General features: G+C 35.5%; 1 protein-coding gene across 1 annotated transcript; it reads right to left on the reverse strand.

Moving 5' to 3' along the window:
• LOC104783596 (zinc finger BED domain-containing protein RICESLEEPER 2-like) lies at positions 4,941-8,291 on the reverse strand. Its single transcript, XM_010508734.1, has 2 exons — positions 8,004-8,291; positions 4,941-6,014 (listed from the first exon to the last, which is right to left on the reverse strand). Exons 1-2 carry the CDS (start codon positions 8,289-8,291, stop codon positions 4,941-4,943), a joined length of 1,362 nt encoding a protein of 453 aa, XP_010507036.1.

Genomic DNA, 11,351 nt, shown 5'->3' on the forward strand with positions numbered 1-11,351 from the left:
CGAAGAATCCTGGTCAAACCTACAAAACATAAGATAAAAGGAATGAGTATCACTGAAAATACAAAACATAAAGATAAACTATAGGTTAGATACATAACATTCTCACCAGAGAGTATCCGGAGGTCACTTAGGATCCAGTTTTGGTANACGGCTATTGATACTTTTTGCTTCTGATTTTGGTTCACACCAAAACTGGACCAAGCCATCCCATACGGTAGGATCAAGCCACCGCGGCATTGCGTCATTACCTCTCTTCTTCCACTTACCCTTCCACCGAGACACTTGATCACTCATCCGACTCTTCAACTTCTTTTCAAACTCAGCTCTAACTCTTCCATTGATGGACGCATCCCAGTTATATGTTTGCTTGTAAAGACAGAGAAATGAATCAAGTGATAAACAAACAAAATCTGTAATTTAAACACATCAACAATCTGTAACTTACCGCAAAAGTTTCAAACCACCGGTTTACAACCGGACCTGGTGTTTGGGTCCAATTGGCATGAGCTGATTTGAAATCTCTTTCAAAAATGGCCCGGACAGTAGCAGCAACCGAAGAATCCTGGTCAAACCTACAAAACATAAGATAAAAGGAATGAGGATCATTGAAAATACAAAACATAAAGATAAACTATAGGTTAGATACATAACATTCTCACCAGAGAGTATCCGGAGGTCGCTTAGGATCCAGTTTTGGTAAGCCAGCACGCCCGGGACTTGCAAGTAACTGTTCCAAAGTGAAAAAAGTTTGAGAGGCAGAAATACTGTTGATACGCGAAGTTGATTGCTGAGGAGGATTCTCATCATGCAACGCCGGAGAGCTTCCATGATTCTCATCATGCATCGCCGGAGAGCTTCCATGAGGATTATCAGCATGCATCGCCGGTGATGTACCTTGAGAAGAAGCGGGAGAAGGTAACCTTCGGGGAGGAACAGAAGCAGAATGTGTCCTTCGAGCAGAGACTGGAGGACTTAACCCTTGAGAAGCAATGAAATTTCTGTAAACGTTTTGGTTTACAGAAACATTTTGGTCTCGAGAAGACATCTGAAAGCAGAAAAAAAAACTGATTAGAAACACAAAAATTGAATCCCCAATTTCGAAACCCTAAAATCGAATTTAAAACCCCAAATTGAATCATAACCCTAAACCCCAAATTGAATCCCCAATTTTGAAACCCTAAAATCGAATTAAAAAACCTAATCGAATCATAACCGTAAACCCCAAATTGAATCTCCAATTTTCAAACCCTAAAATCGAATTAAAAACCTAATCGAATCATAACCCTAAACCCCAAATTGAATCCCCAAATTTGAAACCCTAAAATCGAATTAAAAACCCTAATCTAAGCAAACTTTCTAACTATAAAGAGGTAGAAGGGGAGAGGAGGAGACTTACCGGACAAGTGATTCAAAGGAAAAGAGAAAAGAGGAGGAGTAAGGGTCGGAGAAGGTTTCACCGGAAAAGAGAGAGGAGAAGAGGAGAAGAGAACAACCGGAGAAGAGAGAGGAGAAGACAACAACTGGAGAAGAGAGACGAGAAGAGAACAACCGGAGAAGAGAACAACCGGAGAAGAGAACAACCAGAGAAGAAAGAAATCGGAAGAAGAAGAAGGAAATTAGGGTTTGTCGGTTGGGTTTGAGCTTCGCTCAAACTAGGTTTTTTAGTTATATAGGAAATTAACGGCGTCGCAATTCCAACGCAAAATTTGCGAAGGATTTGCTACATTCCCTCGCAAAAGCATCGCAAATATTAATTAATTTAAATTTTTATAATTTAGAGTTTTTGCGAGCAAATTGCGAGGGAACGTAGCAAATCCCTCGCAAAGTCTTTAGGGTTTAGGATTTGCAATTGTCATTAGTGCCCTATCTTTGATTATAATTCTTGAATTATATCATTTTAATCATTAATAGTAATGTAATTAGTCTTAAGTGTTTAGGTTCAAGGGTTTAAAGTTTCTATTTGCGAGGGAATTGCTATGTTTTGTGTTGTTTGCGATGGATTTGCGACGAATTTGCTATGGCTCTAGCAAATCAGTCGCAAATCTTGAATATCTAATTTGCAAAAACCATCAAAATAATTGTAACAAATTAGTCAAATTAACTTTCAAGTATATTATAAGGTCCAATGGTTTCATTATACTCTTTTCTATCATCAAACTTTCCAAAATTATCCAATTTTGCATCTTACTCTAAACATGATGATGTTCTACACTATATCACATATATGTTCATTACATTGAGACAAATATTTGCCAAATTGTCCAATTCTCTAACAATTTTGTGTTGCACTGCTATCTTTGATTAATAGTTTTGGATTCATCTTTTTTAATCATTAATAGTAATGTAATAAGTCTTTAGGGTTTAGGGTTTAGGGTTAAGGGTTTAAAGTTTTTTTTTCGAGGGAATTGCTATGTTTTGAGTCCTTTGCAATGGATTTGCGACGAATTTGCTATGGCTCTAGCAAATCAGTCGCAAATTTGTCGCAAACCTTGAATATCTAATTTGTAAAAACCATCAAAATAATGTTAAAAGTTAGTAAGTTCACCTGATGAACACATTCAAATGTATTTCAGAATAATTCTATTAAGTTTTGTAATATTTATAAAAAATTATTATCCTAACTTTGCAATGGATTTGCTATGGCTTTCACAAATCACTCGTAATTCCATAGCAAATTTGCTATGGAGTATGTTCTCGCAAAATCGTCGCAATATTGCGATGGATTTGCGAGGAAAGGGACCTTCCCAGCGAATTTGTCGTAAATGCGTCGCAATTGAGCAGCAGATTTGCGACGACTGAGTTCGTCGCAAATTTGCGAGGAATGTGCTATGGTTTTTTATTTTCTAGTAAATCCCTCGCAAATCTATCGCAAATTTGCTAGAGCTGTACTCCGTCGCAATGTGTCCTCGCAAAAAGCTTGTTTTCTTGTAGTGTATAAATTATGCTTTAACTATATTTCTCCACTCAATTGTATTAAAACACATAATAAATTAGAATTGTAATTCCTATCTATATTTCTCCACTTAATTGTCATAAAACACATAATAAATTAGAATTTTACATCACTTCTATTCCTATAAATACTCATTCTTTCATTCTCTCATTCTCTCATCCTCTTCAACTATATCTCAAATTTTGTTGTTGTTGTTGTTGTTGTTATTAATAAATAGTTTTTAATGTTTTAAAAGGTTTATCTTCATAGTTTTTGATATTTTAAAAGGTTTATCTTCATTGTCTATTTTAGATTATCTTCTTATAAGTAATAATTTTTTATACTTTTTTTACTATATTCACCTCCACAAGGTCATGAGGTTGAAAATATCCATGTCTAATTCTATATTCTCTTCTAACACTCAAATTTAAATGGAGTAAAATATATAAAAAAAAGAATATAATTATAACACATAATAACTTAGAAATGTAACTCCTATTTTTCTAAATATAATTCTACATCACTTCTATTCCTTTAAATACTCATTCTCTTTTCTTTCATTCATTCATTCTCTCATCCTCTTTTACTATACCTCAAATCTTTTTGTTTTGTTTTGTTTTGTGTTCTTTTATGTTGTTGTTGTATGGGTTAAAAAATCAATTCAAATATCATTGTAAAAACTTAATTCTAAATTATATTTTTGGAGTTTTTAAGGTATATATATATTACATTGTTTTTAATGTTTTAAAAAGTTTATCTTCATTGTCTATTTTAGATTATCATCTTATAAGTAATAATTTTTTAATATTCTTCTACTATATTCACCCCACAAGGTCATGAGATTGAAAATATCCATGTCCAATTTTCTATTCTCTTCTAGCACTCAAATTTAAATGGAGTAATATATAGAAAAATAATATAATTTTTAAAATATACCAAATAATCATATACATAAAAGTAATGTTTCACTCTCTCTTGATTGGTGCACTTAGGCCTGGGCATTCAGGTATCCGATCGGGCTCGGATTTGGATCTTCGGATTTTCGGATGTTTGGATGTAGACATATAAAATCCGATCGGGTATTTTATAGAATCGGGTTGGGTTCGGGTCGGATGCTTTCGGATTCAGGTATTTTTGGATTTACCCGAAATCCGAAGTTGGCGTCGGATATCCGATATGTTTCGGGTATTTTTATCTGAAATTGATAAAAATACCCGATATTCACTGATTTCAATTTGAAATTAAGGAAAAACCCGAAATCAAAATCAATACTGAACTGAGAGAGTTTAAGTTTTAAAGAGATAGAATAGTTAAAACAAATGTAAGTTTCAAGTCTTAAAGAGATGAGTAAGTAGAGAAGTAAAAGAACAATCATATGAATTCATCCTCTTCATACAAACATCGAACCCCTCTTCTTCTTTATCCGACATACTTCTGCTCCAAAACATCAAACCCCTTTTAACTTCTTCTTTCAAATCACGTCGGGACCAAAACCACTTAGAGAGTTAGAGTTTCAAACTCTGAAAAGAAAATGACCAACAACAAAAGTCTTAGAGATTGTATCAACATCAAACAGATAGAGTGATAGACAAAAAAAAAACAGTACCTCTTTCAAGCTCATCTTCAAACTCCACTTCTGCAAGAATCTATGCATTTGTAAGCACATTTTCTGCAAAATGAATACCTTGTTTTAACCACTGTTCAGTACACATCAAAACCTCCACCATGTAGTGTGTAAGACAGCTTCTATATGGTTCAATTATCCTTCCACTAGTGCTAAAAGCACTTTCACTAGCAACAGAAGACACATGCATAGCAAATAAATCTCTCGACATGATAAAATGGGATACCTTGCACTGTTTACTTTCCACCAAGAGAGAATATCATACTCAATGCCCACAATCAATTCAGGATTCTCAACTTCTTCTCTCAAATATGTTTCCAATTCATTAGTATCCCTAACTCCAATCTTTCTTAACAATGTATCATACTTCTGCCCCATTGGGTTTTAACCATCAAATTCATCTTCCATTGAATCGAATAACCCATCTGTTTGCCTCACTTCATTAAACTGAGATGATGATTCAGACTGACTCGATGCTTGAGATGTTGATTCAACATATCGTTCACTATATTCCTTATACATTACACGCATGACAATCAAAACTGATTCATTCAACCCCTTAGCAGTTGTACTATCTTCTCCATAAAGCTCCACAAAACACAAATTTGCAAACTCCATCTTCTTTCTCGGATCAAAGACACTAGCAATTATCAACATGATGTTTATGTTCTGAATGCCATCCCAATATTTGTCAGATTTCTTATACATCTTCTCGGCATTAACCTTCACATCAGTATCACTATTAAGGCAGAGTAACTGAAGCTTCATTGCAATGTTTACTATCTCACTATAGCACTTATGTGCATTCAAAGTAGTGGAAGCAGAAACTACCAATGTAGCCTGATAGAAAACATTAAGAAACTTAACAAATCTTTCTATCTTACGCCAATCATTCATCAAAGGAGGTCCTATCCTTTTTTCTCCATTCTCATACTCTAAGAAATAATCATTGTAAAGCTTATCTTCCATATCCATCCTATCAAAAGCTCCTTGGAACTTAATTGCTCTTGTCAACATCAAATATGACGAATTCCATCTAGTGGTTACATCTAGAGGCAAACTACCCTTCGTGAATCTACCAGTTTCCACTCGCATCTCAAAGGCCTTTCTCCTATTTGGTCCTGATCTGACATAAGATATAGCTTTGCGGACTGCAGTAACACTACTATCCATTTCAGCCATACCGTCCCTAACTATCAAGTTTATAATATGCCCAGCACATCTCATATGCATGTAATCTCCATTCAACACTAGAGAATCTGCTCTAATTAGAGAGAAGGTAGACTGAAACTCACCCAGAGCATTGCTATTAGCAGTTGCATTATCTACAGTCACAGTAAACACATTCTCTATCCCCCAGTCAGCAAGACATTGTAGAAGAGTATTGGCGAGTGTCTTACCTTTGTGATCCGGTACATACTTGAATCCAATTATTGACTTCTTCAATCGCCAATGTTCCTTGGAAATTTTTAAAAATATTTAGATTGAAGTTCATGTGATGTTATACGAAAACTAATTTAGTTTGTCACTTATAAAATAATATAATTTGAATATGTATGAGTTTATATCAACAAAAAAACAAACCATGTATAAGTTTAAAATTTCATTGGACCACTTGGTATTCTTTTTATAAAATAAAACAAAACAAATTAAAAATTTATTTCTAATTAACTCACATTTAGTGTCATGTGTAATTCTACATTTAACGCAAATGTAACTCCTACCCCATAATTATTATAAATTTCATTCTCCCACTAATTTGTTTATCTTTCAAAATAAAATGTCTTTGGTTAAATTTTCATATTTTTTATTTTTATTAGCTATATTTTTAGTTATATATATATATATATATATATCTCTTCTGTTTATATTTCTTTAAACTTTGAAATGACGAATGCTTAAACATATTATTTTTAGATATAGTTACTAATTTTTGGATAATTTTGTTTGATACAATTTTACTATAATACAATCTTAAGAAAAGAAAAATTATTTGATTATGTTATTGTTACTAGAAAAAAAAACAAAATATTATTTTTATAAATATTTAGAAATATAATAAAAATCATTATACATGCAATCACGCATTGTGTGGACTAATACCTAGTTAACTAATAAAATTGACATGGAAAGAGATATGAATATTATTATATATCAAAATTAGGCTGTATTAATTATTATAATTTAATTGGTTACATGTTTTAACTGAGATGTCAGCTCTAGGATTCTCCAAAATGTTGAGGTGTCAACAATGGAAAAAAGAGCAACATGATTTTATTGTATTGATTATATTAACATTTAAAGCCCATTATATACAAATATTAGACAAAACTCTATTTATTTATGTTTCTTTATTAACAAGTTCATAAAATTGTTTAATAACAGTATTAACATTAGGTTTTTTCTTATTTTATTACCATTTTGTTCGTAAAATATTCATCATTTATAGTTATTTCATAAGGGTCAATGTTATTGCCCCGAATACACTTCCTATGAAAGACGTGATCACATGCATAGCGGTAGCCGTCCGCATTCATCATCCTCTTGAAACCCGTGGGTGAGGATGACATGGCATATGTTATAGTTTCTAGATATTGAACGTAACAATGTCTCAAATATGTAGAACAAAATTAAAAAGAATCACTCTCTTTTTATTAGTATTTAGGAAATTCTCTCAAAACCTAACGCTTTTCTCTTTTGTTTTCTCAACTATATAAATTATGCAACACCCTGCATTTCTTTATATAGAGAACTCATAACACCAATTCCTATTTCTATTAGGCTTTTTATATTCAGATAACTCCTAAATATAACTTGTCATTATCCTAATCCTTTAGAAACCACAACTTGGTAGGATTAGAATTCCTTATGACTCAAGCTTTCTTCAAGCTTAAGTCAACAATCTCCCCCTTAAGCTTGAAATCAATCTCCTCCAAGTCTTGAACTCCAATTAGCTCCCTCATTTCCTTGAACTTGATCCTTCCTAATGCCTTAGTCAAAATATATGCCTTTTGCTCATGTTCAGGAACATGTTCAACCTCTATTTGCCCATTCTCCACACACTCTCTTATAAAATGATACCTTGTGTGTATATACTTACTACTACCGTGAATAACTGGATTCTTGGTTAAGGCAATCGTCGATTTGTTGTCGACCCTGATTGTGACTTTCTCACTAGACACACCTGTAACTTCTTCAAGCAAATCTTGAAGCCATATGGCCTGTCAAGCTGCTTCTGTTCCGGCCATAAACTCGGCCTCACAAGACGATAATGCCACCGTGTCTTGCTTCTGCAAGCACCATGTGATTGGACTTCCTCCAAGATAAAAAAATATGGCATGTAGTGCTTCTTCCGTCATCGGGATCAACATTATGACTTCTATCGCTATAGCCAATCAATCTTGGTACTTGTGAAGCAGAACATTTAAAAACTAAACTAAAATTTACCGTACCCTGCAAATACCGTAAAACCTGCTTCATAGCCGCACCATGTGAAACCTTAGGAGCTTGCATATACCTACTCAGTACTCTGATGCAATAGGTCAAATCTGGTCGAGTGTGAACTAGATAACGAAGACAACCAATGTTTTTCCTATAGCTTGTAGCATCGATATCCTCTTCTTCTTCAGCTTTTGACAATTTTAGGCCAGATTCCATTGGTGTGAGTGTTCGATTACAGTCTCTCATTCCCGCTTCTTCTAGTATCTTCTTAGCATATCGCTTATGTGTCAACATTATTCCTCCATCAAACTAACACACTTCAATCCCCAAGTAATACGTTAATCTTCCTAGATCACTCATTTCGAATTTGGTGGCCATCTCTGTTTTGAACTCGTTGATGATCTGGATGCTTGATCCTGAAACAAACAGATCGTCTACATACACTGCAACCACAGGTAGACTTCCTCTTACCTCCTTTCGATAAACAGATGGCTCTTTTGAACACTTCTTAAACTGCAACTCAATAAGGATTTGATTTAGCTTGTTGTTCCATGCTCTTGGAGCTTACCTTAATCCATATAACGCTTTGTTGAGCTTGTAAACCTTGTTTTCACTCCCCTTAACCTCAAATCCCTCAGGTTGTGTGACATAGACAGTTTCTTTTAACTCGCCATGTAGAAACGTTGTCTTAACATCGAGATGATGTATCTCCAATCCTTTAGACGCTGCAAGGTTAAGCAAAAGCTGTATAGTCTCTATTCTAGCTACTGGAGCAAAAACCTCCTCAAAGTCGACTCCATATTGCTCCACATAACCTTTGGCTACCAATCTAGCCTTGTATTTGTTTATGCTTCCATCTGAGTTTCGTTTAAGCTTGAATATCCACTTTAAACCTATCGGTTTAACTCCTGTTGGTAAGTCTACGAGATTCCACGCTTGATTTTTCTTGATTGATCGAAGTTCATCTTCACACGCACATATCCATTCTATTTCTAGTTTTGCTTCGTAGTAGGATCTTGGTTCATCGTTCAAGCACATGAGTAGTGATTCCCCTTCTTCTGCAGCGAGTAGAACATAATCTTGAAGATACTTAGGCTTTGTGATTTGTCTTGTTGTTCTCCTTAAGTTAGACTGATCCTGAACCTGCTCTTCTTCATCCTCCGTGTTTTCATTGTTGTCCATGTTTTCCTCATGGTATGAGTTATCTTGATACATATCATCTGCATGATCTGGGACAGTTGTTTGTTCCGATTCAAAGACTACTTCTTCACTTTCTCAAATGCCACAATTTCCAAACTCACCAAACACCACACTGAAACTTCCACTTTGTTCTTTATCTTGATTGGTAGAACTCCAATCCCAACCTCTAGTCTCGTCAAACACAACGTCCCTACTCACTATTATTCTTCGAGTTTGCGGTTTCAGTAGCTTGTACGCCTTACAACCAGGCTCTGTTCCGAGATGAATAGTGATTCTTGATCTATCATCTAATTTTTTAAGATGAGGCTTGTCTATTTTGGCGTATGCAATGCATCCAAAAACTCTGAGATGATCAACATGGGGTCTTTTGCTTCGCAAGACTTCGTATGGAGTTTTATCTTCAAGGGATCTAGTTGCAATTCTGTTCAGGAGATAGGTAGAATGTTTGATGGCTTCTCCCCAAAGGTAATTTGGAATCTGCATGTGTTTCATTATGCTTCTTGTCATTTCCATAAGTGTCCTGTTTTGTCTCTCTACCACGCCATTTTGTTGCGGAGTGTATGGAGCTGTGAGGTGTCGCTTAATACCAGATTCTTCACAAAACAAGTTGAATTCCTGTGATATGAACTCTCCTCCTTTGTCTGTCCTGAAGGTTTGTATTCTGGTTCCTGCCTCTTGTTCTACACATTGTTTGAATTTCTTGAACTTCTCAAAGGCTTCACTCTTCTCTTTAAATAAGATTGTCCACATGTATCATGAATGATCATCTATGAGTACAAAAACGTACTTGTTTTCTGCAGCAGTGCTCGGTGTGACTGGTCCACACAAATCACCATGGACGAGTTGCAGAACCTTGGTTGCTCTATATGTTGTGGCTTTGGGAAATAATTTTCGAGTTTGCTTACCAAGTAAACATGATGAACATACTTCTGCATCAATCGCAAACTGTGGTATACCATGAGCCATATTTTTCTGCATCATTGTCTTTGTAGTTTCGATATTAAGGTGCCCCAAACTTGCGTGCCACCTTCTTGATTTAGTGCTGGTTTTAGAGAACAAACAAGTAGTGTTTGTAACTCCCATGTGTACTTTATACAACCTGTTTCTAGACCTCTCTGCTTTGGCAAGTAGCCTTCCATTCCGATCATACATAAACAGGTATTCCCCTCGCATTCTAATGTCACATCCTGCCTCAGTGGCTTGACCGAGGCTAATTATGTTACTCTTGAGGTCTGGAATAAAGTATACATCCATTATCCTTCTTGGTTCTCCATTGATATCAACAAACGAGATTGGCCCTTTTCCTTTGATGTCAATGCGGGAGTTGTCACCGAACCTCACTTTTCCTGTGATGGAATCATCAATTTCATCAAGGTATCTCCTATCACCAGTCATGTGATTATTGGCACCGTTTTCCAGATACCAAATATTTTCTCCACTAGTGTTTGGCTTATATTGGTTTGGTGTGCAGTGTTTTTCGTTTAGATACACGACTTCGTGTATCATGAGAGCATCTGCATCTTGAGTTTCATTGATGTTCTCTGCTTCTTGGACTTCCTGCAATTTAAGTAAGCGATCAGGACAGCTCGAGGCGTAGTGTCCTACCTTGTCACAACGGAAACACATGATTTTAGATGTGTCTCTTCCTCCATTACTCCTTCCGCGACCTCTTCCTCGGTAAGAACCACGTCCTCCTCGTCCTTTGTATCTAAAGTCACTATTGTATTCTCGGTTTTGTTGAGTGTCCATATTAGCATACATAAGTTTAGTGTGATCTTCTTGCGCTTCTTCTTCCTCAGAAATACGTTCTTCGTAGGCTTTCAGACGGCCAAAAATATCTTCAAAACTAGTCTTGTTAAGATCTAGAACTTGTTTAAATGAGGCTACCATGTGGATGTACTTGCTCGAGGAAGACACTTGAGAAACTTCTTCACAAGCTTGGACTCATCAATGTTTTCTCCAAGAGCTGCAGATTTAGAGGATATCTCAGATAATTTTCCAGCAAAGTCATCAATCTTCTCTGTATCCTTTATCCTAAGCCGATCAAATTCAGCCATTAGGGTCTGCAGCCTAGCTTCCTTAAATTTTTCTGCTCCGACGTGTCTTGCTTGTATAACATCCTAGATCTTCTTTGATGTGTCCAACTCACCAACC

This window comes from Camelina sativa, chromosome 4, assembly GCF_000633955.1.
Source record: "Camelina sativa cultivar DH55 chromosome 4, Cs, whole genome shotgun sequence".
Classification (NCBI taxonomy): domain Eukaryota; kingdom Viridiplantae; phylum Streptophyta; class Magnoliopsida; order Brassicales; family Brassicaceae; genus Camelina; species Camelina sativa.

What these genes read in the sequence shown, in the direction of transcription:
- LOC104783596 (XM_010508734.1), bottom strand. Translation starts at nt 8,291, where the DNA reads ATGTTGACACATAAGCGATATGCTAAGAAGATACTAGAAGAAGCGGGA. An exon ending in TACGGTATTTGCAGGGTACG is followed by an intron (nt 6,015 to 8,003) that starts GTAAATTTTAGT and finishes AAAATTTCCAAG; the next exon opens with GAACATTGGCGATTGAAGAA.